A 22,041-nucleotide genomic window follows, 5' to 3' on the forward strand; every position below is an offset into this window, starting at 1 on the left:
AGAGAAGAGGTCTCCGTTTGACCTCGCCAAAATCAAAGCCCACAAGTTTTCTCTCTCAGGAGCGAGCCGACGGTTTCCCAGGCCGGCCCTGCCGGTGCCGGGGAGGCTGCGGTGCGGCCCCGACAGCCACCACCCCTTACCCTCTTCTGGCCGCCCCGCACCTCGAGGGGCCCTCCTTCGCCAGCTCCTGCTCGGTGCTAGCGACGGCCCTGGCAGCCCACACGAGAGGACACAGCTGGTCCCGGAAAGGAAATCGTGACAGCAAACGGTTGTGCCCAGATGTCCCGCTTTACCGGCCCTGTGACACACGGCATGGACTTGGCAGGCGGGATTTGAAAGAAGAGGGAGATGCTGTTTATTTTCCGAAGAAGCAGATTAAAATGCAGAAGCTGAGGTTTTCCTAGTCCTGCCAGGCAGCTGGGCAGGCAACTGAATCTGCTGAGAACCCATCCCTCAAACTGGCACCGCCCTGCTGCCCTGCAAAGCCTTTCTCGAAAGCAGCAGATTGCAAAAGTTTTAAAGCAAACAGGCGACACAACACAGACCAAAAGGCCTCAGATCTTCATTTCCCCCCATTCCTTTTACAAAAAGTATATATATATTAGGAAATCTACACACACTTGCCCCCCCTCCCCCCACCCCAAGGCACGCTTCCCCAGGCTCTCCTCATTGTGCATCCCGCATCCGCATGGTCCTGGCTGCGGTGTGAGGGGCCGGAGCAGAGCCGGGCTCTGAGCCCCGAGGAGGGAGGCGCCCGGCCCCGGCGCTCCTTTGCTCGCCTACTGCTTGCTGCAGCCGTCTAGGAGCTCAGTCATGAACGAGATGTACACTATGGCCAAACGCAGTGTCTCTATCCGGGAGAGCCTCTTCTCGTAGGCGAAGGTGGGCACCTTCTTCCTCAGCTGATCAAAAGCCTCGTTGAGGTTGAACATCCTCTTCCTCTCTCGTATGTTGGCCGCTTGGCGCTGGGCGTAGGTGATAACTCGCTTTCTCCTGGGTCTGTCTAGGACGGAAGTGCTGTGCATCCTCTCCTCTTCCTCCTCCTCTTCTTCGTCTTCGGGATTTCCACCTCCGAAGGCAACCAGGGGCAGCCCCCGGGCCATCTCCTGCCGGAGCGACAGGGGTCTGTCTCCGAAGAGAGGCCCAGAGGTGACCTCGCAGAGCCTCAGCCCCGGCCCAGCCGGGGGGGGAGCCTGGGGAGGCCCCAGGGAGAAGTCGGCCACGAAGTCCACCACGGATGTGCCCAGCAGCCCCTCCGGGCAGGGCACTTGCGGGGCTCTGCCGTGCAGCTCATCCAGCAGCCCCGGGAGCTGGTGGGCTGGGAAGAGGCTGGCTGACATCTTACTTCAGAGAAGGCTTAATCTGGTCCCCCATCCTCAGCCGCAGTAGCGCTAATATTTATAACACCCCGGGTAACAGGATTAGCAGGACTACAAAGAGCGGCTGTAAAATTTCTCGCCGTGATGCTGATGAGAGGAGACAGACAGCCCCCTCGGGGACGCGTGTATGCTCCCGACAGAGGAGTCCCCAGCGAGTCAATCCTGTCACAGCGATCAATGACAGCTCCTTCTTGTCAAAACCCTCCGCTCTTACCTGCTGAGCACTTTTGTCTCTTCTTACACACCCGCAAACAACCGATTTTCAGCCTCTTTAAAGCCCGCAGCCGCAGAGCCGGGTCTCCACTGGGCTTGTTTTCCTGCTTTTTGTCGGGATCTCTGAACCCCGAGAGCCAGTCTGACAATTGATGTCAGGCAAGTGCATGTACGCTTTTAATGATGTCCTGAAGAGGAGACCTGCACGCAGAGGGTCACTGGGGATTGTTTACCCTGTATCCCGGCGCAATGGGAACTGAATGACAGGACCTCCATTAGCCTAAGTAATCATTGTAGGGGACCCGATATTGCATTCCCAGTAGTAACTGTTGGAGTCGTCTCTCCATTCCCCCTAAATCCCCTTCAACTAGAGTTCAAACATCTTTCCAGTCTAAGGCTGCTTCGTAAAACTCATTTTGGCTTAGGCATCAGGCAATTTCAAAGCACTTGCTTTGAAACTCTTTCCTCCTGCCCGTGGGACGAGGATAAGCTGGCACTATTCAGGGCAGCGGTTGCTCTTACACCTTTGGCAGAGGTGTCTCGGTCACAGGCGGTGTACAGCGGAATCAGCCTGGCGTGCAGCACTGACAGAGCTGGATACATAGCACAAAATACCGTGAAACGCGTATAAACACACCCGTACACCCGACACCGCCGAATACCTTCCTTTGATCAAGGTTTCCTTGGGGACGGACGCTGGGGATAGTTTTGCTTTTGTCCTGGGAGGCTGGAAGAGGTTAGGGGCTGTGTCTTCACCCTCCCACACCCCGGACTGTCCCTAAATGTACAACGTGTCCATGTCCATCCTTGGCAGCGTCGAACACACCCGGGCTGGATAGTATCAATTTTCTCTGGCACCGGTTTGTGTGCGCAGGTCGTTTAGGAGCATTGGCCGTTGCTTTTGAGCTGCGTCCCTATAGCCGTACCTTCGCCTTTGTTGTCACTCTCGCTTTGCAGCTAATTAGTGTCTAATTTATAAGGAGATTTCAAAGCCCAGCAGATCAAAGGAGGTGGGTGGGGGCGGCCGAAGAATCCCGCTCAGAGAAAATCCTTCCTGTTTGCCTACACAGGACCGCAAACATTTCTTACCGCTGAGCGGGATCTGCAGTCCTTTACAACACTGTGAGCGAGCCGCTCATCCGCTTTTCCTGAGAAAGACACCTCCAGCCACAACCCCACCCCTTGCCGCCGTTCCGCTGGCTGCCAGGGGCGGACAGGGCACGGTCTGCGCTGCGCGGCGAGGAAGGAGAGCGAGAGCGGAACTGCACTGGAGGGCTCCGGAGCGGGACGCAGCCGGTCCCGCGGCCCCGGGACACCCCCATTCCCCTCCCCTGCTCCGGGTCGAGAGCCGGCCTCCCCGCGTCCTGTCGCACCACCACCAGTGCACCGCCTAGGCGGAGGACCCGTATCTGCTTTAATGATTTAACGGCCAGCCTAAGGCTTAATACAGAGCAAATAGCCGTGAGGCTGCATTTATCCTTGCCAGAACTAAGAGGCTCTTTAGGGACCAGGGAGTCGCTTATTTGGGGCAAATATTGTTCATTAAAACACCTGGTCAATGAACTAAACAATTATAGAGGTGCTGTAAATCATCTGTTAGAGAACCGTTGACTGTTAAGAGAAGTGTTGAGACCATCCCAAAGTAACAATGAGTTGAAGAGCTCTGAATGTTAAATGTTATATAAAAGCCTGGTGGAGAAAAGAGAAATATTTACGATCGATCCGCAAAGGAATGTGACTTATTTGATGTTTCTTTTAAATGAGGTGGCAAGTATTTCGTTTCAAGACATGGAATCATGAATTAAGGACAAATGCCAACAAAGATGTGTTACCACAGAGGGCAAAATAATGAGAGAAATTAATGCAGAAATGGTAATTCATCAGCTCTGTGTCAATCTTCACACGGTGTGGGAAACCCGCGTTTTGAAGAGGATAGACCAGTCCTTCACCACAGTCTCGTGCTCACATTCCTAGCTTCAGACTTTTGCGGAACACAAACTACAAAGACAACCTGAACCAGAAACGTTTTATGTCACAAGAACGTAAAGGGAGAAAGTTACTGAGTTAGTATTGCATCACAAAAGTGATATAACATCAAAAATTAATGCAAGCTGCGCCTGTCACTGAATTCTCAAAGGAAGCACTAAAGTCAGGACGAAGCCAGGGCTGGGAGGTCCTAGCAGAAAATAAAGACTTACAGCCAAGGTGAAACCTCCTGTCAAACTTGTTTGTTTTTTTAATTGCTGCTTTGTTTCCCTATTTATTTTCATTTTATTTTTGCTGACATATTTATTTTTCTCTTATATTAACTATTTTAAATTAAGTATAATAAGCTCAAATGAACTGTGATTTGAGGTATGATTTTGAACATCTTTTTGTATTTGGTGATTTTTGTCACTGGGGAAAGCATGGAGCAGAGAAAATGTGTAATGAATATCCAGTGTTGCAGGGGACAGGTTTTCAGGGCATAAATGCAACGATGTAGGGGAAGCAGGACAAACACTTATGAGAGGCTGCTTTATACTCTGAAATCTTCTTAGACCAGATTAGGTGCTCAAACGTGTGTTCTAGATTTGTTTTAATGAAGAATACAGTTTGCTCTATGATTGTTTGTCTTTCTTCACTCATATCTTATCCTACCTTTTCATTTAACTTATTTCTCATAAAAAAAAAATTGTTCACAAGGGTCTTACAGATGCTGGGCACTGATGGCTGCATCTTCAAGCCACTCTACATCTTTTTCCAATTTTTTTTTTCTGCAGAAATATCTATGATGTGATTCCTGATGCCCATGTAATATTTGGGTTTAAAACCCAAACAACAACAGCTTTTCTGATCTTTTATCCCTATCAGAAAAGCATATGTACCCTCTTCTGCCCACCGGTGATTATGTTCCAGTTGTTAACAATTTCGTCTAATGACGAGTCTCCCTATAAACCAAATCCATTATCCTTACTACTAGCAGGAATTAGGGCAACATGCATTTTAATTCAGCGTACTTCTATGAAAATAGTTGTACTCCTTTTATAACCCTGTGTACTGGATTAACACATAGGAGAAGACAGCCACTCTGATGACTTAGCATTACTGATTGAGATGTTATAGATTTTAACAGTGGCCTAGTACTTTACTGCAAAATTCACTGGAAGTCAGCGGTGATCCCAGATGATGAAATAAGGGGGCACTGCCCACAAATATGACTTAGTAAGCAAGGAGTTGAAAGTTACTGTCTGCTCTAGAAACCTTAAACTCTTAAACAAAAAGACATGCAACTGAAAAAAACAATATCTACACACTTTTCTTGTAAAATGGGAAAATTCCTTTCTCCTTTAGCTGATCCATTAATAGTCAAAGTTCTTATCATTCTCAAACTATGGCCTGAATAACAGAAACAGATGTAGTGTGCAGCAGACTATGCTGTCCCTCTCAATTTACTGACATTGCAGCTGTCTGATCTTCTTGTTAAACCTTAAAATCACAGTAATGTTCATGGATCAGAACCTTATTACCTCAAAATACAGGGCAGTTCCTGTCCTGCTGAGCTCTCATAGGTTGCATTTCTGATAGACCAGACCAGATCAGTGCAGTATATATGTTTGTAGATGGGGCCAGTTTGCAAGATAATGGACAAAGTTTGAACAATATCATATCTTGACACTCATTGGTGGAGAGGAAGGCACTAGGGTCACCACTGATGAATTAATAATACAAAAAGGAAGTATTCAAGAAAAACTAGCTGAAGACTGGTTATTTTGATACTAGAAGAATGTACTAGTATTCAGAGGAGACAGAGCAAAAGGTGATTGAATATGGTTTCATCGGAAAGGTAAAGGAGACCTCTGATATATCAATGCATTATGAGATTTAACAGGCAGGGAACATCTGATAGAGTTTATCATAGAATCATAAAATGGTTTGTGTTGGAAAGGACCTTAAAGATGGTCTAGTTTCAACCACAGACAGGGACACCTTTCACTAGGCCAGGTTGCTCAAAGCCTCATCCAACCTGTTTATGTTCAAAGGGTTTATTCCTAAGTCAGCGTGAAGCTGAAGAAGACCAAACAAAAAGCATCAGATGAATCAGCCAGTCATCAGATGAATCGGTCAGTAGCGTTTTGAGTGGCTTGCAACAAAAGCAGAAAAGAAAAGACTGCTGACGTCAAAGTTGAAGCTAATGTAGACCACAGTAAGCAGTGCCCTGATGGTTGTAACAGCTGGGAAAGCCTTTGGTATGTTGGAGATAGGTGAAGTGTACACATATAAGGACAGGGTTACCTCCCTTTGACTTCTGCAGGGCTCACGTGCAGAAGGAATTGATTGACTCCATCACTTCAGAAAAATAAAACTGATACTAGAAATGGGCTCATATTATCTAACTGCTGGCTCTTTTCCAAGTGTCAAGTTATCGTGGAGACGCTCTGGGTCCTGCAGAGATGTGAGCACCTGTAGTGGGCTCTGCAGTCCTCTTAAAGTCTGCCTCCCCTGACAGAGTAAGGAGTTTGGTTATACTGGCTTCTAACTCATATAACTTCAGCCCCATGGGATGAACCTTGGCTCTAGAATTAGCAGTTTATGAATAAGCACACACACACGAAAAATGTCCATTAAGATATATATCAAATGTAATTGATATATTTGAGAACACTGATATGAATTTGAATGATGAGAATTCTCTGCAATCTTTTTTCTTTCCCAAATACTTTACCTTTATAAACATCATGAGAATTAATTTTATTCCTTATGTTGATGATGTATGTGAATACATTTCATTCACAAAACAGTGTACCAGTCCAGTATAGGGACTAGTACTGCTCTTAAAGCTAAAATATACCCAGTGAAGCCAATGCATCATGGTCTGATCCCAGAAGTAACTTCAGGCCTTGATCCTATGTGTGTCTGACTATATGAATACCTTCCTGTGTCACGGTCTGTCTTCAAGAGGACTCAAATTTGAATACAGATGCCTTCTTACAAAGATCAGGTTCCACAATTTGTCTCTTCCTGACAAAAATGTGACATTCAGTAATGCCATGTTCCCTGACACAGGAAATCATTAGCAAAACTCAGTATTTTGGGCAAACCCTAACGAAATCAGGCACCTTCTGCCATTTAAGCTCAATTCATTTCTATTTATAGCTGTATTACACACCATTGGAAGAGTTTAAAGAAGTAACTGCTGATATTTCCACATATGTGATCAAAGGATGAAGAAAAAGTTTGAAAGTGTAACCTTGGGTAAATCATAGACAAATGAAATGAACAGCTGTGGTTAGGGTGTGATGTGATTCATCATACTTGCAAAGTTTTATGAATTACACTTTCCCCCTTAACCATAACCTTAGGGGTGGGAGGGACTGAGAACAGGACATGTATTCAGGTTGGAATGTCAACCTTAACTTCGAATTTCCTGGCTTTTTATCAGTGTGAATGAAAAAATGTAATGTTATTTAAACACAGGTTCTTTCATCTTGATTTTGTTATATAAATACTGTTTGTGGAAAACGGAATGCAATAAAGATGTGCATTGTTTATCTAGGAATCTAGATATTTTTCTAGATCTCTATCAAAATTAATAGATTTTGTAAATAATTATGTACTGTGGAGCCATTAATTAATGCTTCTTTTCTTTCACTTTTCACAATTCATAAAATGCAGGGAAATGTCAGGCTGGAAGCTAAAGTTTCTTTAAAATTTTGATAATATATATACAGAATAAATGTATGCATGACAGTGGACCAAGATTCATTACCAGAATCCTATATTCAGGCTCTATTTTTCATCTGGTGGGATCACCTTGGGTCAAATGCATCACTTTGTCTTTTGACCTAGTCAGCTTTGGATCTTTCAATACTGACAGTGTACATGTCAGGTAAGATCTTCTACATTTTATTTTGTTTTAATGTTTTTTTTTAAATAAGGACATTTTCTGCTTCATTTCTTTTCTCAGACTGTCCTTTCTCCTGTCCCTGCTTCATAGGCTTAGAATCATTTAGGTTTGAAAGGACCTTTGAAATCATCAAGTCCAAACACTGACCTTACAGTTGCTAGGCCCACCACTAAACTATGTCACTAAGCATCAAATCTACACATCTTTTAAACACCTCCAGGAATGGTGGCTCCACCACTTCCCTGGGCAGCCTGTTCCAAAGCTTGACAACCATTTCCATGGAGAAATTATTCTTAATATAAAATCTGAACCTTCCATGGCAAAACTTGAGGCCATTTCCTCTTGTCATATTGCTTGTTACTTGGGAGAAGAGGCTGACCCACACCTCGCTGCAACCTCCTTTCAGGTAGTTGTAGAAAGCAATAAGGTCTCCCCTCAGCCTCAGTTTCTCCAGACTAAGCAATCCCATTTCTCTCAGTCATTCCTCATAAAACTTGTGCTCTTGTGCCCTTCACCAGCTTTGTTGCCCTTCTTTGGACATGCTCTATTCTTGTAGAGAGGGGCCCAGAACTGAGCACAGTATTTGAGGTGTGGCCTCACCAGTGCCAAGTACAGGGGGATCACTTCCCCAGTCATGCTGGCCGTACTATATTTTATACAGGCTAGGATGCCATTGACCTTCTTGGCCACAGGGGCACAAGATGGCTCATGTTCATCTGGCTGTTGTCAACCCCTCCTTGAGTCTTTTCTGCCAGGCATCTTTCCAGCCACTCTCCACAAGCCTGTAGTGTTCCATGAAGGTGTTGTGACTCAAGGGCAGGACCCAGCATTTTGCCTTGTTGAACCTCATTCCATCGGCCACAGCCCATTGTTCCAGCCTGTCCAGATCCCTCTGCATAACCTTCCTATCCTTTAGCAGATCACACTCCCACCCAAATTGGCATTGTCTGCAAGCTTACTGAGGGTGCATTTGACCCCTTGTCCAGATCGCTGATAAAGATATTAAACAGAACTGGCCCCAGTACTGAGCCCTTATGACTGTCCACCAATTGAATTTAACTCCATTCACTACAACTCTTTGGGTTTGGCCATCCCCCCAGTATTTTACCCCACAAAGAGCATGCCAGTCTGCCATAAGCAGCCAGTTTCTCTGGGAGAATTCTGTGGGAAATGGTGTCAAAGGCTTTACTATAGTTTGGGTAGACAAGGTGATCAGGTTAGTTGAGCAGGACATGCTTTTCAAAAACCCATGCTCACTGGGACTCACCACCTGGTTGTCCTCTATAGATGATGATATGCAAGATCATCTGCTGCACTAACTTTACCTGGCAGTGAGCTCAAGCATAGGTAGGGTCCTTAAGAAATTTGAAAACTCTAATCCAAATGTATAACCAGTCTAGAATATTTCAAGTCTGCTACAGCAGGACAGGTCTTAAGGTATCTAAAAGTACACTCTTCTCAGAAACATTTAATTTTCAGAATTTTGAAGGATGAGGAAAACAAAATGAATTTCCCTGTAGGGTTGGTTTACACACAATCATTTTGACTGGGCTAGAGAGTAAAAAGATATCACTGATGTTAGTGTAACTGATTTTAACTATTCATGATATTAGTAATAATCATATTAAAATCAACATTAAAGGCACTTAAACTGATGTTAGCTTTATAGATCCTTTTTACAGGCTCAACAGCTAGAAGATAAAGAAGCCCAAACACATCTTCTTAAATCAAATGTTTTTAAACCCATTTATTTGATTCATATGTGCATGTGTGCAGGGAAGAAGAATAGCCTGATTTTTTTATAATGCATTTCGTGCTAAACTCACAGTAGAAACATTGACAGTTTAATATACCTCTAATCATGCCATACAAAATAGTCATCCGTCTTATTTATCCTCTTCATATTTTTGGTGATTATGAGATCAAATGTTTTGAATGCTCCTGTACCTGAATTTTCTTCAGAAAAATATTTCAAAGGTGGTTGAAGGTGTTGCTTGCTGCCAGCTGAGATGACAGAATCTATCTTTTTGATGCAAAAAACTTGGGAAAGGTAAGCATTTGGCTATTTCAAAATCTTGTGTAAGCTTGTGTTTTCCAGCTATACAGTTTCCTGTATTTCTTCAGTATACTGGAGAAATTACACATAGGTTTTTATCTATTATTTATGCTTCTTTGTTTATTCATCTTAGAATTCAAGAAAATATCTCATTTTCAGGTACTTGGTCATGTTCATTTGACAAAGAAACTTACATGCAATAGTGTTACAGCCACTAACTTGTACAACACGGCTAATACGAGAACTCAATTGGATTTGTTTTGGATAAAAATAAAATATGTATTAATCTTTTGGGCTTATTAGAAACAAACAGTGAATCAAGATGATGGATTTTTTTTTGGAATAGCCACACTAAAGCAGTCTCTTCTCAGTTGAGGCAGATCATTACATCACTTGTTATCCTTTCTCCTATTTATTTTCCACACATTTTAGGTTGTGAACAAAACTGAAATCTTGGAATACTGCAGAGTCTGGTGCTTATCAGTAGCACTGTCATGGCTGAGTAGCAGGTTTTTAGAACTAAACAAGGACTAGTTGAGTATGTTAATACCTGGAAAGTCATGGCCTGGCCCTGACTACCAAGGAAGAAGAGCAGACATTACTTTTGTGGATGTGAAGTGTTTCTCCCTTTCTCTCCCCAACATGAAAAGGAAGTGGAGACTTGCCTCTGTTCTACCTTCTAATTTATCATATGTAGGTTGCTTCCCATCACATATTAGATTAGAAGATCTTCCAGGCAGGGACAGAATCTTCCTTTATAGTTCTGCTGTGACTAGTAAGAAAGGAAGCCCAGGCAATACTGGGCTCTCTAGGCATTACCAGAAGATGAGGAAAAAATTATATTTCATTCATTTAATGACAAAAAATGTATTTTAAAGGAAGGGAGAGTTAAACCAAGTCATAGTCTAGCTGGAGGAGAGCAAGCAAAAGTTGTGAGTCGATGGTACCAGAAAGATTAAGAAGGAAGCTAGTTCTGGGAAGGTTATCGCAGACAGATGAAGCCAGAGATCTTGGGATTGAAAATGGATTTAGTTTTTCAAATTCCAGATTCTGTCCAGTGAAGTGAAAATATAACCTGGGAAGGTTGAACCTAAAAGTTGTAGCAACTGTTATAGTGCTCCTCAAGGACACAGTGGTTTCAGGGCAAATTAGTAAATAAAACTATACATAAGCAGTAAATTTTAAAGCAAACAGTAAATAAAAATGCCCCCAAGTGAATGTTCAAGGGTAGAGAATGAGTGAGGACTTATACTCAACCTATTCTGTAAACTTGCTGATCTCAGCAGTTTCTTCATGTTCTCTCCTGCAGGTCATCTTTGTTCCAGATTTGCTCAACTTCAGAGAATACCTGAATAATGCAGTCTCATCCCCCTTTAGGTATTTTCCCCAGGGTAGAGAAGAGGAACAGTGTCAATTTGTTTGCACACAGGACATAGTGAATCACAGACAACTTCATCCTTGCATTTAAAATAGCCCTGGACCGCAAGGGCAATTATGTAAGCACTAAAAACAGGACCTGCAATTACTTACTGTTACTCATGAAGATACAGGATCCTGTCTATGGCATGTTTTGCTAACACTAGAGTGAGTGGTAGAGAACAATATTATCCTGTTACTCTTTTGTATTGGCTTCCATTCAAACAGCATGTAGAATGGTCTAAACTTGCAAGTATAGGCATGTCCCTAATACACCTGCAAAATGTGTAGGTATGTCACCTGTAAAGGGGTAAACTGAAGAGAAGTAAATTCAGTTATTTGTATTGGATTACCAAAATACATTAGTTGCAAAGCTAAGAACAAACCATCTCTGATCTGCTAGCTTAATTCTTTAATTGCTAGGTAATCCTGGCTCACAACCTCAGGGAAAGTCAAATCACTCAGTTTTGCTTTCAAAGCTAAACCTCTCTGGGATTATCTCATTTGTGAGACCAGATCCAGAGAAAATAAATTAGGAATGGAACAATTCCTTTTAACTTTAGCTCCAGAAAGACTGAATAATTGGGCAAATCTGTTTTCTCTCCTACTTTGCAGAATAAAAAGGGACACCTGCAAATTTAGTTTTACATAGCTCAGGTAAAAAATTAACATTGCGAATTAAAAGCTTGATATCCAGTAGTACACAGTAGTCACTCAGAAAGAGTGTCCTAGGGTGTTAAAGATTAGCCATGGTGGTTTTGGTTTAGTCTTTATTGTTATGAGAGATATTTTCCAGGATTTCTTGACTCATTCCTCTAAGCCTGTGTTGAAAGAGAGTTTCTTAATGCATTCTGAAGCAATCACATTGTTTGTGTTTTGTTTTCACTTACTGTTTAGTACTAAAGTTGGTTTCTTCAGAATATTTTAAAATATATCTGTTTAATTGCATTGTGTATTTTTGAAAGTATTATTTGTCATTCAAAGACAAACACAGCAATGATGTTTTAAAGAAATTAGGAGAACAGTCAGTTCTAGTTAGTAGGCTTTTAACATTCAAACCCATTATGTTATCAGTTATTAAACTAAAATTAATAATTGGATAAATCCAACTGTGATCTAGGTAGTTTCATAAAATTAATGAGAGATGTGTTTTGCCCAGTGCTCTTTTCAGTGATAATGTATTCACAAAAACGTCCCACTGGCCAAGTCTGATGTATATTAGGTAAAGAGTCCTGCTCACAGGGATGAAAAGAAAAAACTCGTAATACCCTTCTGCAGCTAAAACCACAGGTGTTATGTTTTCAGTCAATGATAGAACTTATGGCTCTGTGGCCGGTCTTATGCTTTACAGTAAAATCTAGGAAAAGTAAAGGAACTTAGTAGGGCAACAAGTCAAAGGTTTTAAAATAAACATGATTCTTTTTGTTTGGTTGTGTTGTTTTTTCTTTTTTTTTTTTTTTTTTTTTGTTTTGTTTTGTTTTTGTTTTTTTCCCCCAGCAGGGAGAAATTCTCTAACACTGACTCTGACAAGAAGACAAAAAGGTCCAGTGGGTCCCTTTCAGAACTTGGGCTTTTCAGATTTTATCTATCACTCTTTCCCATTTTACTTTGCATGTTTCTTAAGCAGACAGCTTACAGAAAAGTGCTGTGAATCCACAGGAACTCTTTTTGTCCATCAACTTATGGATATCCTTCCTCATTTCAGCTTCATAAGTCGGAAAGTGACAACTGGAACATCAAAGGCTGGTACAATCCTTATGCATCCACTTACCCAGTCTAAGACCTCTCACTAGCTCTCCTTTTGGTTAAACAGTAACCTTCCTGAGGAATAGAAATTGAAAGGAGACATTCAAGAAATGGAAAGAAAACTGCTGAAAAAGCACATTTATAGTACTTTTATATTTAGGGACAAGAATGTGAAGACCAGTGTCTAGTCAGAGCTAAAAGTAGTCAGGGACATAAAAGTGGTGAGAGAAGACTCTGCAGACACCTTAGTAACAAAAGAGAGTCCATGAACAATGTGAGTTTGATGAGGTAGACAACCTAGTAAAAGATTATACAGAAAAAGTTGAAATAGAATTAATTTTTTTTTGTCTCAGTTTTCACAGGCAAAACCTGATCTCACACCTCTGTATGGACCAATGCAGTTTGGTTTAGAGAGGGAAGCCAAATAATACAGTAGGCACAGGCTAAAGTACTACTGAGAGAAGTTTAAAACTAATGGAGCTGGATGGGATTCATCCAAGGACACTGAATGAACTGTCTGCAGTGATGGCAAGGTTGCTGTCTGTGAAAAAAACTGTGGTTATCAGGAACCTTACAACCAAAAATGGCTAACACTGCCCATCTTTAAGAAAAATGATACGAGGATTTGGGGAATTATAGTCCGTATTACTCTCTGTAAAGATTGTAAAAAATGTCTCCTTGGAACCATCTTCAAACATATGAAAGAAATCAGGAGTAACTAGCTCAGATTTTGCAATGACAAGCTGTGCTTGACCAGCTTGATTGCCTACTATCATGTCAATGTTGAGTGTGCTGGAGTAAATCAATGGTACCTGGTCTTCAGGATGGCTTTTGGCACTGCCTGCAAAAAGATTGCCTGTGGAAGCTGAGGAATTATGAATGGAAGAGCGGTTTATTAGATGCATTGAAAATTAGCTTTGCCACCACAGTAAAGGGGTAGCAAAATCAATGGTTTGGGTTCCAGTTGCAATGAGCAAAGTACCCTATAGCTTGGTACTGGGACTCATATTGTTCAGTATTTCCATCAACAGCTTAGATTATTGCACAGAACATGTCTTCAGGCAAATCTGTAGATAGCACTAGTTAGGAGGAATGATTGACATGAAGAGTGGGAAAACTTTAATTCAAAGGTTTCTTGAGAACTGGACGAACATAAACACCATGGGAATCCTGAACCTGGGGCAGAACAGCCTCATGTTTGAATACAGGTTGGGAAGCGAATAAAGTCTCCTGAAAAGGACAGGGTTGTGACAGACTGTGATGGTTTAAGCCCAGCTGGCAACCCAGAACCACGCAGCTGCTCGCTCACTCCCCCCACCCTCTCTCCCAGAGGGATGAGGAGGAGAATCAAAAGAATGTAACTCCCACGGACTGAGATAAGCACAGTCCAGTAACTAAGGTATAACACAAATCACTACTGCTACCAGTAATAATAATAACAATGAGAAAGGAAATAACAAGGGAAGAGAATACAACTGCTCACCACCCGCTGACTGATACTCAGCCCGACCTGAGCAGCTATCTAGCCCTCCTGGGTTACTGCCCCCAGTTTATATACTGGGCATGCCGTGCTGTGGTATGGAATACCTCTTTGTTCAGTTTGGGTCAGGTGTCCTGTCTCTGCTTCCTCCCGACTTCCCCTCCTCCCTGGAGAGCATGAGACTCACAAAGTCCTTGGTAAGAGTAAACATTTGAGCAGCAACTAAAAACATCAGTGTTATCAGCGCTGTTCCCAGGCTGAAAGTAAAAAACACAGCGCTGCCAGCTACTAAGACTGAGAAAAATGACTGCTGCTGCTGAACCCAGGACACGGACTACAGGTAGAATACAAACCAATAGTGCAAATTGTAAATAAGGTAAGCCATGTATTGGACTATGTCAGGGATAGCATGGAAGCAGACCAAATAACATTCTTACACTATTCTGTTTGGCATGGATGAAGCTGTAGAAGGAAAATAAAGCCTAATTAGGAGGCCACTGGTACCTGAGGGATGCTGAGAAACAAGAGGTTACAGTGATGTGCTTTGAAGATGATCGTGAAGAAAGATTGTCAAGTCTGACAAAGAGGAAGCTAAGGAATGATCTATTAGCAGCCAACTACTATAAGAGGAGACACAAATCTGACAGAAACATTTGCTTGTGACAGACAGGTGATACAACACTGAAACAGGCTGCCCAGAGAGGGTGGGGAATCTTCACCCTTGAAAATTTTCTAGACAGGATAGCACAAAGATTTGTTTCACCTGATCTAGTGCTAGAAAAGTAAACTTTGTGAGGGAGAGACCTCTAAATGTCCTCTATAAACAGCATTTTTATGATCCTGCTATTACTGGAATACACAGTTCTGAACTCTGAGGCCTTTCTCCTCTGAAAGAGCACACTTCCTCCCAACAGGTGGGGATGGCATGTCCCCTTGTCCTCAGTTTATTTAGGATAGATTGTCAGTAAAAGCTCTTGATTGTATTTGTGGTCTTGGCATCTAGGAAAATGTACATGAAATACAGCAGAATATTTCAAAACTTTTTGAAATTTTCAAGCTTTTTGATCAATGATTAGGTCCCAAAAAGGCAAAACACTTATTTGGGTTCGCAGATATCTAAACAGAAGGAGCTCCATTCACTTCATGTGCAATGAGAACCTGAAGTTTTCAACTGCTTAAGTGATTTGCTGGCTTGTGACTTTGATTCTTCTTTAAAATGAAGTAATTAATGTAAAAAGCTATGTGGCATGCTCACTACTCACAAGCAAGCAACAAAAAAAAAAAAAAAAATCAATCAGTCAAACTATTATCTATCTAAAAAATTAACCTGGAAAAATATCCAACAAATCAGAACATAATTTCTGAGTTCAGATTCTCACCTTGGAATTTGTTCCTATTCAGTTATTTGTAGACAACAGAGAATAAACATACGGAATGCTATGGTGAACGAAAACATCAGCATAGAATTGTCTTAATGATTAGATGATATGTTACCTAGAGTGGAAACTCCCTTGTACCGCACAGGCAAAGATATTGAGTGTCATATATTTTTTTCTTTAATTCTATTGTACCAGACTGAACTTCAGTTTTTACAACATACAAAGTACTCCACATGTATGAAGTTTATATTTCACAGGACTGTAAATAATTTTAAGTGCTTGCATTGCTTGTTGGTTTTATTCTTTTAGGTGCATAAACTCTTGAATTTTTATCAGGTTTTCACAAAACTTTTATACAGGATTATGCATCTTAAAAAATTGCATGCCTTTACTGTAAGTCTGAGATCAATTTATATCCCTTAAGCTTTCCTCTAGGATATCTTTTGACATCAAAAAGGTAAAATTATAAATAGATTCTATTTTTCTCAGATGTCAATTTAATTTTTTTCTCCTAACCATTGTAATTGAATTTTAAAGTTCACTTTGAAAATAAACAATAAATGAATGTGTTTTCAGAGATAATGTTTTTTCTTTGTTTAAAATAAAAGCAGACATCTGGTTTCTAAATGATTTTTTTAAGCTGTCTACCTAATCACTAGGTTTGTAGAATTTCAAAATGGCATTTATTTACCAATCAGAAAAATATGTTGCTGAGAGACAAATCAAAAAGAGAGAGATCTTTTTACACATGTATATGCATACAATTTGTCTTTTATGATTCATATGTGTCATTTGCATCCATTTACAAACAATGCTATGCATTCAGAGTTGTAAATACAACAAACATTCTATTGTATAGTATTTGCTATTTTATTTAACAGCAAAACAAGTTTATTCCATCAATGGGCTATGTTCAACTGGATACTACTAGAATTGTGTTAATAGACATTAATATATAGGTAATATTCATTTGAACTTCATTGTTTCTTCTCCTTGCTATCATTCACAGCCTATTGATATGAAGTTCTATCTGTCCTTCTGTCCAGATGGTTGACGTTACATGTGATTGCATGAAAGCTTTGATATGAAATGCCTATGGCTTACTGGATTACCCTCTCCCCACATGTTTCAAATTAATAATAAAAAAGAAAGAAAAAAAGAACCAGTGCAGTCTTGCTACAAAAGAACAAGAGTTTATTGTATAACAGGATTGCAGATGTGGAAAGGTGCTCATAATAAGGCTACACTATTTTTGTTTCATTGTACATCTGGAATGCCAAAGTATCTTTAAGGCACTAGGAGCTCATACTAGACAGTCTTGGCTTTTTGATTAACTAAATATTCAGAGAAATAATTCATTTTTGTAAATTCTATGGCATTCACCGTCATATTGTCATTTATGTAATCACGAAATGATTTACAAAGTCAAGTTTCTTTTCTAATTTCTGAAAGAATTTTAAGACATCAAAGACTTTCAGATATAAACATCAAAGAGCAGACCAAATCAGAGATTTCTAGCTAAGACAGTTTAGTTCATTTAATATCCTCTGGTTTTCTAAGGATTAAATTACAGCATATAAAATTCTTGGAATCTGTCTAAGGAAGCTGTACTGCATATTTATAACAGTGTGGCTTTAGTTTTTTTTTTTTGTGGGCAAAGGACTTTGCGGTAGAGAAGATGACATCTTTTCAATTTTTCAAACCAGCAGCAAATTCTTGTGAAATACTAGAGCTGCAATGATCTAATCCTACTGGGAATGGAGAGATGTGTTAACTGAGGAAATATTTGCACATAAGCTCAGGATGAAAAGCAGTTCTTCACTTGTAATCAGTCTGTTACAGAGGAATACTTATATGAATTTAATAAGAATATTCTGGAGAAAAGTATGACGATGACTTCTTCAAAGGAGGAGCAATTTCAGTTTTTATGGTTTATGGCAAACAGTAGGCCAGGTTTCTTATATTGGATAAGGATGCAATTGAGAAATGCTTTCCTTTATTTCCATGACTTACAGCAGAATGACAATGCAGAAGCTGGTCACATGCATGCTGGGCATTGCGTACCACTGGCACACATGCCAAGTCCTAGAGTTTCTGAACTCCAGAAAGTTTTGAAAACACAAACAATGTAAATTGATCTAGTCAAGAAACAGTCAGTTGAGACAACATGAGGTTTTTCTGTGTACAACTAGAATATAAGCAAATAAAGTTTCATCCACTATTCACCTGAGAAAGGCAGGATATAGGGGATTGCCTTCAAGTAAGAAAGGTAGATAGAAATGTATGTTTGGCTTACCAAATCTCAACAAAGGTCCTGCCAGGGAAACAGGTACATGAAGTACAAACTCTCTACAGAGCTTGTTCCTATAGACTGAATAACTAAACTTCTAAATGCTTACTCTTGAAAGGCACACTACTACCTTTTCAAAAGCAGCCTACTGAATAGAGGAACTGAGTTTCTGGAAACTGGGTCTCATGCTACTGTAAAACAAAGTTTTGCCCAGATGGATTTCTATTCTAATGTTCACAACAGACTGGGCTAACTTTGAGATAGTTCAGAAACACAAGCAACAAAATGCACAGTTTTTAAGTAAAAAATTCATAGCTCTTTACTTTCCTTCTTTCTCTGTTAGGAAGATAATAAGATTATATGTAAAATAGTCACACCAGACCCTGAATGCAAAATTATTGTTCAAGATAAACCTCCAGGCAAAAAAATATTCTATAAACAGGAACAAACACTTGACTTTTTACCAAGATTTTTATCTTTGAGATATTCAGTGCAAAATTCTAAACTGCATGCCTGTGTACAACCACTGAAGCTCAATTATATCATTCTCTTTGCTGATATTAATGGAACTTTATTTTATATAAATACTTTTAAAAAAAATCTGCTGGTCTTGTGTAAGAATGTGAGAAGATGGGGGGAACATCTATCATGCTGATATAGCCCTGCTTACCAACATGAAGTACACCTCACACATCAGTTCTTATTTATGTTCAGAATTTCATAGTCATATACACTGTGGATGAAGCTTTATGGCTAAACAATCAGCAAAGAAAGAAAAACTGGTATGCAAGAGACAGCCATATCCTCCTCTGTACAGTTAATCCAGCTGAGACAAATATAATTAACATTTTTAGAGTGGAAATTGCTCTGGTGCTGGTCCTTTAACACATTTGCAAGGTGCTCATCATGATGCACTGCACAGAGTAGGTAATATAGAGTCAGGTATAGAAGAAATTTTATCAATGGGTTGCATTTGATGTAGTTTAGCTTCAGTCCAGAGTAGAACAATCCCTTGAGAAAGGAGGGTAGGAAGGGGACAAAGGCTCCTCAGCCTCCATCAGGATTGGATTAAACCCAGGAAAGACAACAGGGCTCTAGAAACTTTCAGGGCTGAATAGAAGGAGCAGCCAAAGAGGAAGCCTAGGAACAAAAGCTTAATTTTAGCAGGCTTTTGAAGATGAATTTTAACTTAAGTAGGGGCTGGGATTTTCCTTTCATTGTTACCACATAACTGTTAGAAAGAAGATAGAGATTTTGATGCCTAATTTATTTAAGAAAATTGTAGAGGTAGGGTTACAATCTCCTAGAATTTAAATAAATTCTTGTCCTAGTGTTAACACAGGGAGATTTACTGAGGGATTTATTCTGTTCCAGTACTCATCTATGCATGTATTTGGATGAGTTGGGTATCTGCTGAAAGGGTTGTGGTTTTGTGAGGGTTCTTTGAAAAGGGGCTTATAATTGTGGTGGACTGGAATTTTGTAAAATGTTTGGTAGGATTCAGAAGGGGCATACAGACTTTAAAATAAACAACATTTTGATCACATTGCTTTTTGTCATTCATCAGAATATTATCCAAGGAGGACAGGAAGCTTTAGTAGGCTTTATATTTCCTGAGACAAGGACCATTTTTTATGTGCTTTGTTCAGTGCCTCTGTGAAGTTAGGCTCAAGTTCTGCCTTCAGGCATTGTTAAAATAAAAATGTTACATTAAAAGTCATGTCATATTTGCCCCACTCCAGTGAATAAGAGAAGTATTATTTTAGCATTAACTGCTAAATGTTTCTACCACCCAGCAACATCACCAGAAAAGCAATAGCATTCAAGCACCTGCAGCTCTCTTTTTCACACTCATATTGGCAATCACAGTCATGCACACTCACATTCACACTTTTTCATGCACATACTCTACTTTTACCTTGCAGACATCCCTCCTTTCTTTCTTTAGGGAATATACGGGAACAGCTGACACTTGTTCCTGTATATTCCCTGTATGTCCTAAGTTGCAGCAGCCTACCTCATTCAGGCATATTCATCACCTTTATCCTTTCCCTTAGCTTGAGTTCTGCTCATCAGTGTGTTTTCATACTAGACTTTGCCCTCGGGCTGCTCTTCCTTACAATATAAGTGATTTTATTCACTCCTCATGGGCATATGGACAATGATTTCTGTATGCTTTTGTCAAAGTAACCATTTATGAACACTCACCCACATATTCTGCAAGACTTTTTTTTTATTTTAGCTTCTAATTTATTGTCAAAACCAGATGTAGTGACATTCCTTATCAGTCAGATCAACAGGCAATGGCAAGCAGCTGGCTTTGCCTAGTAATATTGATGTAACTAATAAAATGTTGTATTTGGAGAGAGGAGAGTTTTCAAACTTCAGTTTGACATTACTTGCCTTAAAAGTGGGTAGAGTTAAGTATCTTCATATTTATAGTATTTATAGTTCTAAATTTTATCAATTCCAGTTCTCTTTCACCAATTCAAAGAATCCAGAAACAGCAGATATTCTCATCTGTTGTATCCCTTCTTATTAGTTGCACAGGTGGTGAGTCTTCTGAGAACGTGATATCACAGTATTGATGTTTCATTGACTAAACAGAGCAGCAATGACTTCCTTAGTGCTAAAGGTGAAATCAGTCAGGCATTCTTATTTAAAGAAAGAGGTTTGGATTCAATAACAATTTGGAGTTGAGCAGAACTTGGCCATATTGTTTAGTTCTGGGTTCTTTTTCTTTCAACCTCAAATTGAATATTTTCATTTGTCTGATCAGCTCGTAAATGTTGCAAAATTTTGGTCTGGAATTAACTTAAGTCCCCCACACCAACTTTTTTTGTGGGTCCCTGATCAGCAAGCTAAAGAAGAAAGACAGTTATTCATAAAAGGTTACCCACAAAATTGTGTTGTCTCAAATAGGCAGCTTATAATGATTCAGTAATAGCAACAGTATACATAAGTCATGGATAGTGCACTTAGGAGATTTATTCCAAAAGCATATGAGAAAAATTTTGGCATGCAAATTGCTGGTATGGTTGTTTGGATCTTTCATGATATCTTTGTAGAGGAGGAGATAGAAAAATCTCTAGAAGTGACTCCTGTGCTGAAATGATCTCCTATGCTCCTACTCAAAGCCTGACCCCAAGAGGAGAGACACAGACTGAGCAGAGGTGTGCAACAAGACATTCCTATAACAGTATGCCAGGTATGAAACCCTGAGAGCTGAAGGGGTAAGACTGGTCTATGTCAAAGTTTCTCCATACATACTCCTTTTTTTCTGTGCAGTTATTTAATCTAATTTAAAAACTGGACTTCAGCCGTTTATTGGGAAGACCATATGAGCAGTGGAACAGTGTAAGATCTGTTTAATTGGGGCATAACTTATCTGTAAGGTGATTCTTTAAAAAATAAAGTGATTTCCACCATTTTGATTAGCTGACTCTGTTGAATAAATGGCTTATGCAGACGTTCAAAGATCATTGTTACATACATAAACAGAATCAATGGGCTTTTGAGTTACTGAGAGGTAGTGAGGTACTGCATGCTATGTGTGTTCTCTGTTCCTCGTGACTTTAGTAAGCATTAACTGTCACTTGAGATATGAAGAGTAGCTTATGGACCTAAACCTAAATGCACTGGAAAAACTCTTCAGCTGGTAAAAATCTGCATATGTCAACTTCCAGCTGTTGAATGGTTGGTCTGATATATTGAGTCCTCATGTCTGAGAACTATGTGTAACTCTAGGAACAGCAAAATCAGTTGGCATAAACATGCTCCACATGTTTTGTTAAATTAGTCACTTAATGACTGAATTATATTTTAAGAGAGTCCATCCTAGTTCACCTTTGTTGGCATGAACTCTTTAAAATAAGGTCTTTTTGAAGATGCTTAGGCTACTTTAGTACATGCCAGATGCTCACCATGGTTCTCCCTCTAATTTATCTCATTCCAGATAGGTTAACAAACAAAAGTGATGGATACGCATGATGATAATGTGAAGTTTCATATTTCAGTAGTCAGGCTGTTCAGTCTTCTTGTCTTGAAAGTCTTGGGAAATTAAACCTGATCCCCAAAAGATGTATGCTTTTAACTTTTGGACTTCCTTTTAGATCATGTATCATGTAAGTACAAAATTCACTATATCATTGCTTGTACAGTCTGTGCCAAATTGCAAAACTTTTAACTAACAGAA

General features: G+C 40.2%; 1 protein-coding gene across 1 annotated transcript; it reads right to left on the reverse strand.

Moving 5' to 3' along the window:
- Nucleotides 1-581: 581 nt before the first annotated feature.
- On the reverse strand, nt 582-2,593 carry FERD3L (Fer3 like bHLH transcription factor). The gene is given in 1 exon segment (XM_065665406.1): nt 582-2,593. A coding segment is annotated over 1 exon segment (759 nt). The 5' UTR covers nt 1,341-2,593.
- Nucleotides 2,594-22,041: the final 19,448 nt, after the last annotated feature.

The sequence above is a fragment of the Lathamus discolor genome, chromosome 2 (assembly GCF_037157495.1).
Source record: "Lathamus discolor isolate bLatDis1 chromosome 2, bLatDis1.hap1, whole genome shotgun sequence".
In the NCBI taxonomy this organism is placed as follows: Eukaryota; Metazoa; Chordata; class Aves; order Psittaciformes; family Psittacidae; genus Lathamus; species Lathamus discolor.